This window comes from Lagopus muta, chromosome 4 (assembly GCF_023343835.1).
Source record: "Lagopus muta isolate bLagMut1 chromosome 4, bLagMut1 primary, whole genome shotgun sequence".
Taxonomy (NCBI): domain Eukaryota; kingdom Metazoa; phylum Chordata; class Aves; order Galliformes; family Phasianidae; genus Lagopus; species Lagopus muta.
Window position 1 is genome coordinate 20,888,936 of NC_064436.1, and position 19,344 is coordinate 20,908,279.

At 38.2% G+C, this 19,344-nt stretch overlaps 1 protein-coding gene across 9 annotated transcripts in view; it reads right to left on the minus strand.

Annotated features, from left to right (window-relative positions):
• TENM3 (teneurin transmembrane protein 3) overlaps positions 1–19,344 on the minus strand; it is a 1,260,835-nt gene that overhangs the window by 74,378 nt on the left and 1,167,113 nt on the right. For all 9 annotated transcript variants that reach the window (XM_048943303.1, XM_048943305.1, XM_048943306.1 and 6 more), the window contains 6 exons: positions 12,917–13,131; positions 6,562–6,772; positions 5,611–5,712; positions 5,255–5,449; positions 3,668–3,868; positions 556–741 (listed from right to left, as the gene is read on the minus strand). In XM_048943303.1, coding sequence (XP_048799260.1) covers positions 556–741; positions 3,668–3,868; positions 5,255–5,449; positions 5,611–5,712; positions 6,562–6,772; positions 12,917–13,131 — 1,110 coding nt within the window. The remainder of the gene's footprint in view (positions 1–555; positions 742–3,667; positions 3,869–5,254; positions 5,450–5,610; positions 5,713–6,561; positions 6,773–12,916; positions 13,132–19,344) is intronic.

Consider the following 19,344-nt stretch of genomic DNA (forward strand, 5'->3'; position numbering starts at 1 on the left):
CTAAATCTGCTGTATGGAACTGCTGTTGTGCTGACACAATTCTAAAACAGAGCATTATGTTGACAAGAAGGTGATTTTGAGTAGTTAGATCACACATTACAAGGTGGCATTGATGGTTTTGTGTGTTGCCAAAACTCACTTTTTAGAGCTTCTTTTCCAAATGATAATAATAATAATAATAATAATTAAAAAACAAACAAAAGGAAGCTTCATTTTTGAGAGTCATTAAGCTATTGCAGAAAAACAGAAAAACACAAATCAAAGACTATTTACAGCTTAAAATAAATGTGACCTCCCCACCAGCAAAAAGGCAGCTCAAGGGAAGAGACTGAAAAGGGAATTCATTTCACAGCAAACTAGCTATGAAGACCTGATGAGCCATTATATAATAATTTCCTTTCTTAAAAAATCAGTTCCTTTATACAGACGGACACGGGCAAACATTCTGTTTGAAGAAAAAAGCTTCAAAGTTATACACTCCTTATTCAGACACAGCCAGCAGTGCCAGCACTTTGAATTTTGCACCAAAGACATATTAAAGCATAGCCAGCCTACCAATGGTACAGTGCTCTCCGTTCCACCCCTGGCTACATTCGCACTTCCCATCCTTGCAGGTGCCGTGCTCGGCGCAGCGGGGGTGGCAGGCCCTCTGGTTGCAGGCTGTGCCCGTCCAGCCGTCCTCGCAGCGACAAGTCCCTCCCATGCACACGCCATGTGTGCCGCAGTCCACCGAGCAGATCTCTACATTTGAGAAGGGAATAGGGGAGAAAAAAGAGGCACAGAGTGCACACGGGAGTGAGAGGGTACGCATCAATTAGCAGCGCGGCATTTTAATTCAAGATGTGAAGGGTAAGAAAGGCAAAACCTTTGGTAATTCCATCAAAGGAATTTACTGTGAAAGGTATTTTCAGGTAGGACCCAACAGAATGCAGGGCATGGATTTTTACCTCCGTGTTAATGCTTACTTAGTTATCCTGGTAGACTTAGTGGTGCTGGAGTGTACATAGCTCATCTGTTAGCTACAAGTAATTTTCAGTTGTATTCTTTGTGATCACATACAACTTAAGAGTAGCCCTTCATAACTGAGATTATGCGGCACTTAAAGCTCCTGGAAGTCACAACATACTTGTAGTGACTAAATGTACCATACATGCAGGTCACACTATGCTGCAAGTGAAAATCTAGCATTAATGAAAGATCATTTTAACAAGCTTTCCCCTCCCTATCCTGCTCACTGTTTTCTTTCCAAGTAAAAATGTGCCATTTCTGACACATTTTTTCATTATAAAGAGTGAGCCTTACTGAGACAAATTAGTACTATGCTGACATACTGACACATCTGTTAAATATAAAAGATGATCCTCTTTTACTTTCAGTAAATTTGTATCAGTGACAGCTACGAACAGTCTGGTTTAAATAATAGATTGTTAAAAAAATAAATCAACATTCAGCAATTTAACTTGTCATTTACGTATGCTAACAGGATCTTGTAACTGATAGAATAATTGAAAAATATGTTAAGAGCCAAAGGTAGACAGAGGCCAAACAACACATGTTAAGTCTCAGCTAATACAAGATGTTAATTTAGGCTGCCAGATTTTGCATTTACAGTTATACTTCATTTAGTCAGACTCCAAAAAACTTTACTTCTGCTAAGCAGACAACAGAATAAAAAGAGAAACTATAATATAGCCTGAGGGACTTCTTCTGTTCCTTGGCACTGAGCTGCTTGTAACCACACACTGCTTCATAAAAGTACTGTATTTAGGTTTTGTTTTCTTGTAGAAGACAACAAACAGTTTAGCAATAAAAGACTGAAATTATTTTCAACAGCTTTCAGTGCATGAAAGGTTTCCAGTTTTCTATTCAGTAGTGGTTTTCTTCCCCAGCAGAGGATAACTCTGTCTCCAAATGTCGTGGAACATTAAACAGAGTATCAGGGCGCTGTGACATTTTCCATAAGAATATTTCTGGAGAGAGACAGCTGAAATTCTCCCTCCTGCTTCCCTCCTCCCCTCCTAGCCCCCCCCAACTTTTTTTTTTCCTATACAGCGTTTTATATCTACTTTGAATTAAATTTTTGATTAAGAGATCTAAGATGGTTTGATTAATTTTAGAGTCACAAAACGTCAACGCAGCTCCAAAAAAGAAAGGGTTATTTCTTTTCAATCTAATCAATTTTTCATTAGAGTGGAGGTGTTTATCAGCTTTTAGCACACTAGCTTTGAGCAAGGTGCGTCAATCTTTGTAATGAACTTATTAATTAGAGTTAATTTAATTGAAGTGGAATTGAAGGGCTAATTAACGGACAAACTGCTGATGAAGATAGAGGAAAGCTCTGCTGATTTCAAACCTATAAACTCCTCTGATGGAAATAACTCATTCCTTTTTTCTTCTATCAGCTTAACAAAATGTTTATGGGTAAGATTTACTTTTTTAGTGTATCAGTACGAAGGTCATTTTGCACAACTTCAGAAAATAGTCCTTTTACAAAGCTCTTTTGTGAGTTTGACGCTTCTGAAGTATCTCAGATCAGAAATACTGCATGTATTACAATTACCAATCATTCCTTGAAACACGACTAGAAGATGGTGCATAACTGAATAATCAGAAATAGCACAGAGGACACTGTGTCAAGAAATAGAGGACCCGTGTTTTGCCTGAGAACTACAAAGGGTCTCTCACAAATAGTCATTTTTAGTACAAGAAATGTTCAGAGATTTTTTTCTTCTAAACGAATATAACAGAAGATATTTTCTCCTCTCTGTCACTTCTTGAATATTTAGAATTTTGTCCTATCATCCTTATATGCATAAAACATGATGGAGTATCGCAGATCCTGGTCAGGAAGTACATTTGTTTTGAAAAGATAGTTTCTCATGAAAATGTTATATTTATTCATAAGCTGGCACAAACCCAGCTAGCCCATGTGTTCAGTTTTCATTAACAAAATCAGTTAGATGAACTGTTTAAGACAAATATACGTCTCACGGTTAGAAATGATTTAGTCTCTTGATATGTGACTACCAAGCAACATTCAAAAAACTTGTATTTGTTAAGAGGCTGCTGTTATAAATATTTAGATAATGCTCTCTAACAGTAACTCCAGCCATTTTCTCCTGTTGCTTCTGAACTCTGATTATAGTTATAAGCCCAGTTTCAGACTTCAAGAAGCTTCCTCTACTTCTTCACCTCTACCAACTCCTTCTGCCCTTACAGTCTGTGCCTTTCCTCAAAAGCTGTTAAGAATTCATTCTTGCATTTGCATTGCCTTCAAAGTGGAATGCCTGAGTGCGGATTTGAAGAAAAAAAATGTCTTCAATTAGCTAGAGATTTTTAAAATGGGAGATTCTCTCTAATTTCACTGCTATAGCTGCTAACTAGACTTATTAGGTAAGATGACACTTAGATATATATATCGCACAAAAACATTCTGTACTTGCATGTGAACTAACAAGCAAAAAGGGCTAACAGAAAACAAAATATATTATTTTCAAATACTTCATGTTCATTAGCTATTTCGAACCTTTGAATCAATTCAGAGTTCACGCTACAATCACCTGAAAGTCTTCCATCAGTCTGGCAGGTCAGCTGTGAATAATATCACTGAAACGGTGCTATCCAAGACACCATAATTTTACAAAACATGAGTGCTTTTAACCCTTACCATTGGAGCAGTCTGGACCTGTCCAGTTGGGGTCACATGTGCAGGTACCGCTCTCCTGAAGGTAGGTGCCATGGCCAGAGCACTGGTCAGGGCACAGCGTCTTCAGAATTTCACAGTTGCTGCCCCCCCAGCCCGGGTTGCAGTGGCACTCGCCGTGGATGCACACACCATGGCTGGAACAGGCTGGGTCCAAGCAATCCGCTGCATGGAAAAGAGGAAGATCAGCTTAAAGATGTTGTTTCTAACAACGGTAACCATCTCAAGCCACTGCTTGGCTTAATCTGCACTCTAGGACATTCTGGAATGTGCAGCATTGCATTCTTAAAGTAGATTGAAGCTGAGAAATTCATCTTCACTTCATTACAATGAGTAAAAGAGAAAAGGAACAGCAGACCAAAGTAGCTTGGTTCCAGCCCCCCTCTTCTGGCTACAAGACAAAGAACCCTCTATTTCATTTCTGACTACAAGTCCTAGCCAATTTCTGTTAGAATATGTGCAATTTTCTTCATAAAAACGTATCATTTCCACGCCATTTTCTGGTATTGTGAAATCTGTGTGTGGATATAACTGTCTTCAAGGCATTTACAGGCTGCCATTGAGTTAACAGAAAACCTTTAAAGTTTGCTAATTTTTCTGAAGTACAACAAGATTGGCCCCAGGTCTTGGGCTGCTGATCTCTATTTTGCCTAATCACACTGTGACAACTGTTGGATTACTTGCAATGCTCAGTATCAGCTGATCCAATCCAGAGCTATAGAGTTCTGACAGCTGTACAGGACTCTCAACTAGTTTCAGAAATAAATGAGTTGCATACTCTCTATCCTTCTTAATTCACTTTAATGTTCTTTAGATGACGAGATTTAATTTAGCAATTTGACTCAATAAAATGTTACACTTGTAGGGTCAATGGTCTGAAAATTTAATTCCAGGGACTTAATTGCATTACTTTGTACGTGGAGATCAATAAAATCAATTTCATTGAGGAAGAAAACGGCACTTTTTATTCCCTAAAAAAAAAAAAGAATAGAAAATGAACTGCATTTTGCAGCACACCAGAAAGAATATTATTATGCGCATCTCTGGAATACAAAAATGACGTGCCATTTTTCACTGTGATGCATTGGAATCAGCACTTTCCACAGTGCGGTTGGTGGAAAAGATGGCTAACAGATGCGATACATTAATGATTTATTCTAGACTCCGAAAATTCAGTCAGTCTTCATGTACTCCAACATCTATTTTTGAGGTGCTTTCTTCTTAGCCAAAGAAAGTAAAAACTGGCAAGTAAAAGATATAATGTATTCTGGGGAATTTTTACATGGATTAAGAGTAAGTGAAGTCTAACAATTCTGTAGCAGTACTAGCTCTTCCCAAACTTGATTTTTAGTATTATTAAATGATTTTTGAGGAAGCACTATGCAACAAGCATATCCCAGCGTATACGATGCAATGAAAAGCAGATTTTTTTTTTCCCCCTTTGGTAACAGTACAAATGATCGAGATCACGCAACGCTGATAGAACAAGACATGCCAGCTGGAAACCTGACCAGCAGCAGCAGGTGCTGGGGTAAGTATTTGCTCCTTTACCTTCTTCACAGTTTTCTCCTTTGTACCCAGAGTTGCAGGCGCATGAGCCCATGATGCAGATGCCGCGGCCCCCGCACTGGGGATCGATGCACTGCGTCGCCGGCACGTCGCACTCGGTGCCCTTCCAGCCACTGTAACAGAGGCAGCGGCCTTTGGAGTACTGCCCATTGCCGCTGCACAGCACCGGGCAGGCCGCTGTGAAATAAAGCACCATGGAGAAATTCAAATCAAGGTTTTCATCAAAGCTTTATAAACAAGAACATCTATGAAGTCGGTCACATGCCAATTTCTTTCTTAATGTATCTGTTTTCACGCTTGCTTAGGCTGACTTGAGAGTAAGGATGGGGCTGATGTACCTCTCGAGCAGTCGGGGCCCAGAAAGCCAGGAAAACAATGGCAGGATCCTGAAACGCACTCTCCGTTACCATGGCAATTCCGGGGGCATTCCACCACAGACTCTGCAGGAAAAGAAGCGGGATCACTCACCGGCCCCCAGAACCCGCCACGCAGCCACTGACTGACAGCACGCCCAGGCTCCCCGTGCAGTGTTTATGGTTGCTTTGTTTGAAGAGCATGCAGAGCTGTTATTTTCTATAGCTGTGCCTGTAATATCTCAGGACTTCACGTTCCAGCAGAAAAGCTCAAATTATAATGGTAAAACAATATGAGCTCTATACTCAAAATACAGCTCCGTGCTGCTTAGCAAACACTTCAAGACAGACCGCTCCTTTCAGCACAGCTTCACAACAACGTACGTGCCTTATGCCTTAGACCAATAATTACAGTATATTTTCTGCACTTCTTTTCTGAATGAAAAAGAAACACCATGAGTGGAAAATTCGTGAAAAAAAGGCCATCAGACTATGGGTTTGCTGGGCTTGTTTGGCACGGAGAAGGCTTGGCAGAACCCTCATTGCAGCCTCCCAGTACCAAAGGGAACTTAAAAACAGGAAACAGACCAACTTTTCAACGGGTCAGTGGTGATAGAACAAAAGAGAATGGTTTTAAAGTAAAAGAGGGGAAATTATAGATTAGATGCAAGGAGGAAATTCTTCACTCACAAGACAGTGAGGGCATGGCTGCCCAGATCTGTGGGTGCCCCATCCCTAAAAGTGCCCAAGGTTGGATGAGCCCTGGGCAGCCTGAGCTGGTGGGGGGCACACAGTCCACTGCAGGGGCTTGGAGCTAGATGATCTTTGAGGTCCCTTCCAACCTAATACACTCTATAATTGTATGATTCCTAAAAATCCAAAACAAAACACAACCAGAGCCTAGATTTTGGCAAGAGCTTTGACGACAATGCTTACCTATAATAATAGTATTAAACGACACCTGCTCTGCATTTTTCCCATCGTTATAAAAGGCCAGGTGCCAGATGCCAGAATCCAAATACTGGATAAACCCAGCTTCATGAAGGCTGACGGACCTCGTCTGCCGACCCGCTCGCTCCGCCTCGAGCAGAGTGCGCTGCTCCCGTGCGATCAGCCGGCTGCCATCCAGGAGCTCCACAAAGTCGTACTGCAGGGAACAGAAGGGAGTATGACATACAGTGATGCTCAGGCTTACAGCAATGGCTTTTTGGGGATAGGGTGATGAGCCTATCTCTCACAGCAAACAGGTGAAAACATCAGCTGAAATAAATCTGTGGTCATGACTGTCAACTGACTAACAGGTGAGAGTGAACTTTCAAAGTGTATTGCATGCACATGGGCTAACAGTATCCAGCATCAACCATCTATGTAGCTTTTTATTTATTTTTGGGCTAAGGATTAAATTGTCTGCTCACTCCTGATTTCAGACAGTGTGCAGATGAGAGGGATGAAAAGAAAGAGCTTTACTTCCACTCCTTCTAGTAGAAGCCCAGAAGGGAAAAATGAAAGCATTAAATATTACAGCTGGTGAAAATGACAACCTGACAAGAAAAGGAAGATATCAAGTCAGTGCAGGGAGAATACTATTTTGCTAACAACCATGAGTGGGGCTCAGAAAACGTAGTACCTCAGCTGATACAACAAGTAAACTCTTAAGATTTCACACATCTTTAACTAGTCCTATGAGCACCTGGGAGGTTGCATCTGCTCTGCAATGATTTACGCTGCTTGAAACTCCTAACTTAAAGGATGTATTTTGCATGTTCAGCATAGAAGGATCAATGTGTAGACAACAAAACTAAACATGGAGGAAAGTTAAAGGGCTTTGTTGTTTGCGGTGGAGAATCTGCTGGCCCTGCTGTGCCTGCTAAGAGTTTTACTTTGATACCTGTTAATGGCAGGAGAGAAACTGTTATGTATAAACCTTCAATCTTTCCATGTGTTTGAGACCTTTCAAATGGAATTACATGTTCAGGGCCCATTGAAGTAAAGGCCAGTATACACGATCAGTGATTCACCTGAGCTAGGTTACTGGGTTACCAGGACTTTTACATCCTGACTTATGACCTTCAGAACCTGCTCTCAGGACAAAAGAAAACATGATAGCCTTTGTCACAGGCACAGAGCTTAAGTACTTATGTTCTCATCTCGAAATTGCAGACTTGCAGGTAAAAATTCACCAGTACTGTAAAGATACTCTTTCCTGGTAATCTGAATAACCTCCTAACCATTCAGGATGTGAAAGAAATGCATAGTTATTATGCCATGATCAGCATCTGAGACACTTTTCCAGCTTCATCTGAACAAGTGGAACAGAACATAAACGTGATTAGTATGTGCAGGAGCCAGTACCTCGATGTGCTGTCACTTTGTGTGCGCTGCGCCACATGAAAATGAATGCAATCGTTTTGGGAGAGAACCAATTATTCAAAACCAGTCAACATTCTCATTTGTAAGAGAATTAAATATTTATATTATTATGTGTGAGAGAGAAAAACAATTTTGTCTTTTCCTCTCACCACACTCAAGAATACTTCTTCTTGCTCAAGCTGTTCACTAATGTTTTTTAAAAAGAGAAAGCCCAGGCAGTTTTAACAAGTTGTTTATGGATGTTAGGAGTGACCTTATAATTTGTATACTGCAGAAGCTCATTTTTTATAGGAAAATTGCAGATAAACCTATGGTTTTGTTACAGGAGCAAGTGATTATACTACTTGATTGACCACAAAGAGTATACTAATGGCTGACAAGCATGGTACAATTAGTAATTTTGTATCTGCAATGTAATAAGGGCATATGTCGTTATCAGAGCACTGTTTTAGGCTATATTTTAGAAGCTGTACAGAGGGGAATTTACTGTTCAGTTTATCCCTCAGCAAACGATAATTGATCTTAACTCCTTTGAAGGCTGGTAGTTTCCTATATATACACACACACACACATACATATTTATCTATGAAGAACAGAGTAACAGAAAAAGACTGAAAAACAATTATCTTTAAAAGTAAAAAGCACACTAATTCTATTTTCCTCCAATGACACTAAACTAATTACCTTTATATTGAGTCTAAAAATTCTGATTTGCTCTAGTAAATTCACTTCTTGCGTTAAAAAAAAATCCTTTTTTAATTATTATTATTATTCTTAAAGTCTCTTTAAATAAACATATTGATTCTCTGGCTGCAATGAAACTGACATTTTTAGAAAGTGTCACAAAGACTTTCAGGTTCACACTGATTGGGTTTTGAATGGACAGTCACTGTCAATTATTTCTGGTTGATTTATCTATGATTCTCCAGAAAGAGAGAACTACGCATCTCACACTGGTCTGTGGCACACACAGGCTGTGCTTGAGACTGATTTAGGTACTTAAGGAGAATACAGAAAAACAACCAAAAATTCTGTCCTGATCACAGTATCTCACAACACTTTCTGCATGTCATATCTCAATTATTTTGGATTATGGGAAAGGAGATTTGCATTTGCTGCAATGTGTTACCATATTATAATGAAATAATAAACAACTTATAGATTTAGCCCACCCTGATCCAAGACAGAGGTGTGAAGACTTACTGAGATCTCTCTCAAGCTCATTTCTCCCATTCTTTCATTACAACTGTTGCAGTGATAGGACAATTTGTATCAGTGGCTGTACAGCTATGCAAAGAAAGACTCCAGTTTCCTTTTACTGTTTGGTTTAACTGCATACAACAAAGAGGTGCACAAATAAGTGAATGGTCTAGGAAGCAGCAGTGGGGAAGAAGGTAACCAATGTCAAATGCAAGGTGTGCGTATGGAGAGGAGGCAGGTTCTTATACACAGACCTAAGCTTGAAGGAGCGAGGTACGGAAGACAGAGGCATGTGCTCATATTGGTTATCATAGGAAAATGAGCAAAGAGGGGGACAGCTGGTATGGATGCTTTACAAATGCTGGCATAGGGCGGGTTCTCAATTATTTAACAAAAGATCTGAAATATGAAGCACTGGCGTTTCAGAAAGAGGCAGCAGTTGCACATTTGCATAAATTTTGCTATTAGCACTTGTCACTCAGTGATAAGAGATAAGGGCAGATAGCATTTAAGAGATGTAAACATAACGTGATGTATCTATGGGTGAGACCTTACTTTACAAAGTCTTCATGGAACAACCCTAGCTTTACACATCTAGTGATGGGCTCTGTGCCAAGTTATATCATCCCGGAATGAGATCATGGAGTTATGGTAGATAGTTCTGTAGATACATTAGTTCTACAATCAAAAACATATTAAAAAAAAAAAAAACCACCAAAAACAAAAAGCCAAGCAGCAGACATCACTGAGGTATTGTACAGAACCACGGCAGCCTGAAATCTGCTATGTTCTGTGCTATACTCTCATCTCTACAGGCTGCAGTAAAACTGGAGAACATTCCCCCCCCCAAAAAAAAACAGATGATCAGAGGACTAAAACAGCTTTTATACAAAGAAGTTATGAAATAGGCTAGGAAATTACAGCTCCTTCAGGACATTACAAATCATGAGTGGCACTGAGAAGAAATCAGTGAGAAAATCTCCACCATCTCCTCCAGAACACTACTGACTGGGTGTCAGAGTAAAGCTACCAGGTGGCTGTCTCTGAGGGTATCATGTGAGATGTATAATTAAGCTGCTGACTCCTCGATGCAAATGTCACACGTGCTAAAAGCTTCCACTGGTTCAAAGGTGTTTAGGAAAAAAATATTTCAAAGATTATAAAACATAAAGAGTGCACCTCTGACTCAGGAAGTCATTCAGCCTTAAGGTGCAGGAGGCCAGGACTGTATTCTAGGAAGAATAACCACAAATCTGTCATCTGCTCTGTAGATCTGCTAATGGCCAGTGTGCACTAGATGGGCCTTTGATCAGACCCAGCATGGACATTCCTGTGTTTTTCTAACATGTTCCTATGACCTTTGGAACTGCGTAAGCTCCCTTGCCCAAAGGAAGGATGCAGTGAAGCCCAGAATTAGCTGTTATGCTGCTGCTGTGTCTGGCTCACAAGTGAAGTGCCTTTTTAGTACAAGCTGTAAGGAATAGGGAAGTAAGAAAACAACAGACAGATTTAAGCTTTTAACCCTCTCGATATTCCATTTCATTTGATAGTGATTAAGACTTTGTTTTGTTGCAAAAAGGTCTAAACTGCAGAGAAACATTTCACCCTGCCTCCTCCACCTTATCCATCTAGTTATCTCAGGCTCCTTAACCAGACATGACTGGGGTCAGGCCATATAAACATTCTGATAAAGCCTGCACTCTAGGGAATCTCTAGCAGCCCTACAAGTTCACCAGGGCACAGATAAGTAAGCATGCCTAATTCTTCAAGATATCAAGAGTCAAATAGTTTGTGAAAAATGCTCTAATTATATACTAGACAAATACAGAACTTCACCTATATCCTGGGAACAACATACCCAAAATTCACAGAAACTACAGAAGATGTACAGGAAGGATTTGTGTGTGATTCTTTCCATTGTACCATAGGTGAACATGGATAACACTTGCACACTAGGAGTTCAAAGGGAAAGGGGTCTGAGTGCCACAGATGATGGGAAACAGATTTGGTTATCTCCTTTTTCAAAGTTTTTGGTTATAGGGCACCTCAGTTTCAATCTTTTGCAAGGATAAGGAGTCAAGTAAAGATTTTTTATACTCATACTTAATTGTATAATCTTTTTTTTTCTAAATGCATAGTCCCAATTAGCTTCTTCAATTTTATTCATCCTTGCCACACATGTATTTCCTTAGCTTCTGCAATTATTATCATCATTAGGATGGCATTTGTATTCCAAACCCCTATGACCAATGGCTGATAATTTCCTGAGTCAATTTTCTTTGAGCTAAAATGTCTTGTGCTAGTTGTCAGCCTAGGGGTAAGTGTTCATTTGTGAATGTTTGAAGAGAATCCATTTAATCATTTTTAAGTAAACTTAAGTTCTTTTTCTGCCTTCAATAAATTGTTTGTTGTTTAATGGAAACTAAACCAAAAACAAAGTCTAACGTAGCATTCTGTGATTTTAATAGCATTTAATAGCATGAAACTCCTTTGCTGATCCTATCTCGTCTTCCACAGTTCTCAACTAAATTTTACATCTACATGAGACAGTACCTGCTAAAAATGTGATACAATTAGGAATAATTCTATGTTTTTTAGAATTTATGCCTAAAAAAAAAAAGGAATGAATTTTGGTAGTATAACAGCACATATATCAGAATTAAAAATAAGGATCAAGTAAAGAAATTAAATCTTATAGTTAGGAATTTAATGTTGTGACTGTGCATATGGCATAATCAGTCAGGCTTCATTCCAGCTCTGCCTATAGGCAATCTTATGAAGGTAAAAAAAAAAAAAATCAGTAAGATATTACATAATTCCATAAATGGTGTAGAAGTGCATGAGCTCAATTCTCTTTTCAAAGTGGAACAATGGTTCAGAGCTAGCAGTTGGACTAATAGTGAGCTGAAAGAAATCCGAACTTGGAGGGTCTTAAATCTTACAAATAAAATCTGAATACAATTGATTCTAAAATGCCTTTTCAGACAATGCTTCTCCCTTTCTCCTGCCAATCCAGACGACTATTCATTCTTTTAGGCTTCAACTCTCCTATAACTACGGATGAAAAGTGTTTCTTTGTTACTAGGCATGAGCATAATAAAGTGCAGTAAAAAGTCTCTTCACAAACCTGAGGGGTGAGCAGACTAATCCTTCTGGGGCAGACAAGAACAAAGTTTTAAGACACTTCAGATGCCTAGTGAAAACTGACACTTTTACAACCCCGATCCACTGTATTACCATAGACACATATTGCATACTTTTTTATTTAGTGAGACACCAAGCTATAAATACTGTAGCGTTTTCTTGCAGAATAAACTGAAGCTTCTTTAAAATACTATTTTCTTCCTGCTTGCAAATTGGACGAATGTGGCCACTGCTAGGCACACATGACCATACATATGGCCATAAGAAGCTCTATTAGTTTACTGAGGTTTTAAAACAAATGTCAACATATCTTTAAAAGTACATATAAATTCTGCATGAAACAACTCCATATCTAAAGCATCATTGGTCACAGCATTCAGACAGCTCATAAATAAGAATCTTCCCTTCTCCCCGATGGCACATTTCAGATCCCATCACTTACAGTATTATAAATGTTTTGTACATCACATGAGATCAATATGTAAAAACCAAAAATCAGCAAAATGGAAAAGATACAAAATAACCAAAGTCACAGTTTTCAATAACTTCTCCTACTTCTAATGGAAGCAGCTCTCACCTGAGTATGTGATGGTGGTAAGCCTTTTCGGCCATATACTCCAATCAATGCATCTTTCTGAAGGGATATATTGAATTTTAGAAATTGTGGCTGATCAATAAAGAGTTGTGATCTCCAAAAAATCCCAGGGGGAACTTCTTGTATTGCTCTTCGGCCTATATCGAGTTCTCCAGAATCTATAGTGTTGTTTTCTTGTGCAAATCCCCCTAATTTTCCTGACAGGTTAGAATAATAAGAGAGAAAAAATTAGTATTCTTTTCTTGTTCTCAGTCATCCTTCATATGAACTGTCAAATATTTAGAAGCAACTCAGATAAAATGCTCCCTGACAATCTTTCTGAATGTAAGTTCCCGGGGAATTCACTGATTCAGAACTAAAAAAGCAAAAACAACACAACTGTCTATGAAGTAAAAACATTTTAAATTCCCTGAACACAAGCCTTACTGCTTTGGGATTTATATTACATACATACATACATATACATATATTTTTTTAACCAAAGTATTTAAAAACACAGAGTTTTCCAGCATAAAGACTCATTCTAAAAAAGTGTAAGGAAAAGGAAAATGAGGTAGACAGATTTTAAGAATAACAAACAGAACTAGTTGAGACAGCTAACAGAAACAGTCTTTTCTACATCAAACATTTGCATTTGTACACAATTTTAACAGATCTAGTTCACTATGTTTTGTTTCTTTTTTCTCCCAAACGAGAAAGGCAATGTTTCGCGTTCCATTGTGTCCACATCCTTACACCTTTGATCCCCATAGCACCTTTGTCCCCTGGATTACCTGGGCCTCAGCCCCAAGCTTGTTATCACCTTTTCAACACTGCTGCCTCCTGCGTAATAACACGTTCAAGTCTGCTATTTCCACTGTGTTCTATATTACAAAAATGTGTTTATCTGAGGGTTTAATCATGAGGAATAAGAAAAAAGGACGGAAGGGTGTTAATGATCTTCCCCTAAAAAGCATTAATGCAACTATCAGTTAGCCTTAGGAACCCAGTGACAGCGATCTGGAAATGCCCAGAAGAAGCACAAAAGATCTTAACATGTAAAGGACTCACAATTTCAAATGCTGACATTAAAAAACTAGCCTATGGGTCGTGGCTTATCGAAAAAAGAACATAAATCATAGGCTTTACAGATTCCCAGCAAACTTTTTTTTTTTTTTTTTTTTTCAAGCAGGTAAGTGAAGGCAAGAAATATCTAATGCATCTGTGTTCCATCTTGGGTACAGAATGGTATCACCCAATCTGCCTAACTCTGATCTCACAGTGATGCACTGTGAAACAAATGGACGGGGCAGAACTGCACAACCCAAGCTGATAACTGCAGGGAGCTGGGCTACATCCTATGGATAGCACAAGTCTGGGACAACTTGGCTTCCCACATACGCAGACCTTAAAATCTGGCAAAGATTATGGCTTAGTTGGGAGAGCATCTTCCCACCTGCTAGATTGCAGGAAACAGAACTGATACACTAATAAAAACGGCTTAGACGAACTGCCACCATCAGCTTTGAAATTCAGGGTGGCTTAGTAAGGTATGCATGAAAGCTTGTGTGAAGCCAAAGGTCCAAAGCTGTGTCAAGGGACCATCTCTGTGCCATGTGCTGCACATAGGTGCTCCTGAAGATAGAGTCAAAGGTTACTATAACCCAACAGAATCAGTGCTACCAGACCTAAACAAAGCTTTGCCAAAGAACTTGTCTATCAACACATATCAATTCCAGACTAAGTAAGTAACTAACTAGCTGGCTCATCAAGTTGAGCCTTGTGTAAAAGCAGTATAAAGAAAAATGGAATTGTAGTTACAACCTTACAGCTCACTGGTTTTTTTTACCAGTTCATTTTCTTTATTCAGCAGCTAGTCTGTTATAAAGATTGAATGAAATACGTCTGAATGTGATAAGCACGTTCAAATGATGCTCGCTTGTTTGCGTACAAGTGTTGTAAAGAATTGACAACACTTCTGTTGCTGCCCTGTCTTTTATGTTCAAATTCTACATTATTCATCATTTGAGGAAACAAACTGACACAACCTTTTTGCAAACATTTAGGCTGGAAAAAAAACCCAACTAGATTAAAATCTGAAATGCCAGGTGAGGTCACAGACTGATCCTCTCCACTTTCTCTGCATCCAAGATGAACACAGGCTGCTTTTGAATTAAGCAGACACAGAAGCACTACTTAGAGGCCTGGAGTGGGGGCTCATCTCACCACCAGAGCTATACCGCAATACCCTCATAGTTGCTGAAAACATCTCACTTACAGGAGCATGATATTGATTAGCACTCAGCTTTCAAGAACCAGTGAAATATCTGCTCTTGGAAGAAATTTTTTTTTTTTTTTTTTTTTTTAACTCTCTTCAGGCTGATGCTTTTCTAACTTTGGAGTTAACCTTTCGCAATATTTATACTTTTACTAGAAGATAGGCCTGTATTTACAAGGGCTGCTCTGAAATTAATGTCTGTTAATTTAGTATGCTGGCAAATGACATCAGAGGTGGATGCTGGTGGGAGGGTAGTAGAGATTGCACCTTTCCCACCAATATCCTATTACATGTTGCTGCTGTGTGACAGATGGTAGCAGAGGAGCAGTCTGATGAAACGGTGTCTGACATAAAAGTGTGGGTGGAGCAAAGGTATGTCACTAAATTCCTCCATGAGGAAAAACTTGAACTCATCAGCATTCATTGATGCTTTCTGAATGCTTATGGAGACCGAACAGCAGACACAAGCACAGTGAGGCAGTGAGGTGGGATGTTTTAGCAGTGGTGGTAGCAACAGTGGGTCACCTCCACTGGTGCAAATTTTTACAAGAACATCATGCAGGCTCTTCTTCAACTCTGACAAAAATGCAGAGTGACCGATGGTGACTACATTGAAAAATACTGTTCTGCAGTTGAGAATTTTCACTATCAAATAGTCTTCTGACTTCCATCTGTTTGGATCAATGAAAGACAGACTGCATGGGCAACATTTTCCTAGCAACGACTGCATCACAGCAGTTGTGAAACAGTGGTCACCTTGGCTGGTGCAGATTCTTATATGCACAGCATGCATGCAAGCTCTTCTTCAATGCTAGTGAAAATGCATAGCTAATGGTGGTGATTATATTGAAAGATAGTGTTTTGTAGTTGAGAATTTGCTCTATCAAGTAGTGTTATTGTGCTCTTTGTATCTGTTGTAGTTTCCATGGAAACAGATAGTGGGCATTACCTTCAGAACAACATACACATTATTGCAATTTATTTAAATGTTTCTTACCACTTTCTTCAAACTGATGCACATTTGGTTGTATAAATTCACACGCTGGTGCCTGGTAATCACTAAATAATAAACCCTTGTTTGCAGTATTGATCTGTGACTTCCACTGTTTGTATATTGGAAATGAAAAACAACTACCTCTTGCTACTGAAAAGATGAACTAGATAGCCTGAACAGGTGTGCTTTTTCAAACGCACATTTTGTTCAATGTGTTAGAAATGCCTACCACTGGGCTTCAGCAATTATCCTTAGCAGGTAATGATCTTATCAGCCCCCATTTTCTTAACCAAAACCAAGATACTTTCACCCTTTTGCCACATACCTGTTTAACATCATACTACCTCTCAAGATTATCACTAGCTTTCTGTCTTCCTTAAAATGGGGCATTAACCAGTCCTTTTCCCTTCTGGGAAACGGGCACAAGAAAACGTCAGTAGTTTCAACATTTCCTTTTCACGTTTTAAAGTAATAAAAGTTCTCACACAGACCTTTAAATCCAAATATGAAATGTCACATTCATTCACACAATTCCATAATGACATAACAGCACAAACATGAAATCCATTTTTAAAATAGCTTTCCTCTTGAATATTTTCTGTTTCACAGTACTTCTTCTCTACCTCCAAAACCTTCCAAACACCTCTCCAAAAGATAATAGCAAATACCCTAAGTATTTATAGGTTAATAATATTTACATCAAAATTAGCAAATATATTACTAAAGCTACTAATAATTTACAAAATAACTTGCTATACCACATGCTTACGATGTATGCACCATTATATTAAATACTCAAGATATAATGATAATCTGATGTATAATGGTTAATTAATAGATCAAATATTTGTTACACGTATTATCCGTAAATTCTGTTCTTACTGTGTGAGACTAGACAAAATCTTAATCTAAAGAAATATTTGAAGCAATAAACAGAATTTATTTACAAGAAAAATAGTTCAGAAATATATCAAAAATTACATGAAGCCAAACTCTCCCTCCTTATTTGCAAACACTCTATAGACTGGTGCAAGATATTCTGTAAAGAACTGAGCATCTACACCAGAGAATAAAAATGAGTGCATAATCAGAACATGAAAAAGCTGAACAATAATTGCTTTATAGTGCCACACATAATATCATTTTCTATTCTTCGTAGGCAGCATTAATTAAAATATCAGGTTGCAAGAATGGATTTACAATCAACAGCATATTCACCTACTCCACTGAATAACCTCGTATTTAGAGGTTGTTTTTTTTTTTCTGTGAGACACTGATATATAATCTGCAAAAACTACTTCAACAAATGAAATCAAAATCCTCCATAAAAACAAATTCAGAACTACAATTTTAGAAAAAAAATGAACGTAACAATTAAAAGTTGCTACATGTTTAATTAAAATTCTGTACTATAAATAAAAAGAACCCTCAAAATCCATTGGTTGCAGCAAGTGTAATATATTTCAATGAGTATAATCTCAAAACTGCACTGAGTTAAGCCAGAAGAAATGCTCTTTTCCCCATATATCCTTTTTCTCCCTTGCATTTAAAGCAAAATGAAAAGAACAACAACAAAAAACAAGCCAACAGTTAAGCATATGTTATAAGGTATTTCTGAATTGCACATTGACTTTGTAGGATGTAAAAAAATAAAGAAAGCCAGTGACTTATGAAATGTTAGCATGTGTTAGAACATGGTGTCTAAACAAATTTTCAGTTCTGTGTTTCTTAACCTTTCTTTTATGCTGTCTGGTTATAAAACCAGGTGAAGCACCGTGGTACGTCAAGTAGGTGCTGAGATGTGATTAAGCATGGCTAAAAATGTACTTTGGAGAACCTGAACTGAAGTGCCCTCTAAAATTCATCTTATTCATAGAAAATACATATCCTTATGATACCTTATGCAGCCCTGAATCACACCTGCCTAGATAAGCAAGTGATACATTGGCAGCAGTTTACTATTTGAACAGAGGAAAGCACTGGGAAAGAAAAACAAACAAACCAACCAATAACAACAACAACAAAAATCCCTCACCACCTAAAAAACAATCCACAAAAGCAACAAACAAAAAAGAGAAGGCTTGTTCAGAGATTCAAGCTTCATTTAACTAATTATTTGCATCCAAGGATGATTTCACATGCTTTTACTGTCAGTTTATGACTAGCTATTTGTAGGCAAACCACAGCTGAACTTTCTCCAGAGGTCAGAAGAATGCATTTTAACATGTAAGCTTTACTAATTCATCACACAAAGTATCTGCACTTCGGAATGGCAAATAACTATCTAGTATCCAAGCCACTCACCTGAGGACTATACTATTTTCTGACCAAAGCTAGCACTTTTTTGGACTACTCCAAATTCAGATAAGACTCATGAAAAATGAATGGCCGAGGTATCAAATCAAGGCTTTAGCAATTCTTCCTTACAATTTCTTGTAACTAGCACAATAGTATGAGGGCTCCCTCCTTAAATTTCTTATCTAGTCATCACCACACCTTCTACTTAACTTTCCTTTTGTGGTTTAAAATGTGTGTATTCTCTGGTTTGTCTGTTGCTTAGTATTGACGTGTGTTGATAAATGACCACTTACTATATTCTGCAGAGGACAGCATTTTAGCAGTAGATGAAATTAACCCCATTCTTGGACAGTATTTAAGGACACAAAGAAGGAAAAAAACATATTTGATATATTTGCTATTTTCTTCTATTTCTGAGGCAAGTATATTAGGCTTTAATTTATTAAAAAAAAATACCAAGGGGGAAAAAAAAAAATTGTATTTAAAAAATATTTAATAAATTATTTTACAATAGAAAAATGCATTGGCTTCTCAGAGCTGAAGACCAGAGAATGATGAGCTGCCATTTCAGCATCAATATTCATTAACCGTACAGCACCTTTTTACTATTCATTCAAAACAAGTAAGAACACAGAAAGAGATAATGAATATCCAAGTACAAGAAAAAGGCAGTAGGGTAAAGGAAATGAAAAACTCCTACTAGAGAAGTTTAACCTGTTTAAAAAGATGACAGAAAGAAAGATTCAAGCAGTATTATTTCTATAACTTGGAGCTGTGATAACTTGAAAAATTTTCAAGATGTCAAGTGCTGGCAGATGCCTCCTCCTCCTCAGCGGTAAGGAGGTCAGCTCTACCTTGTGA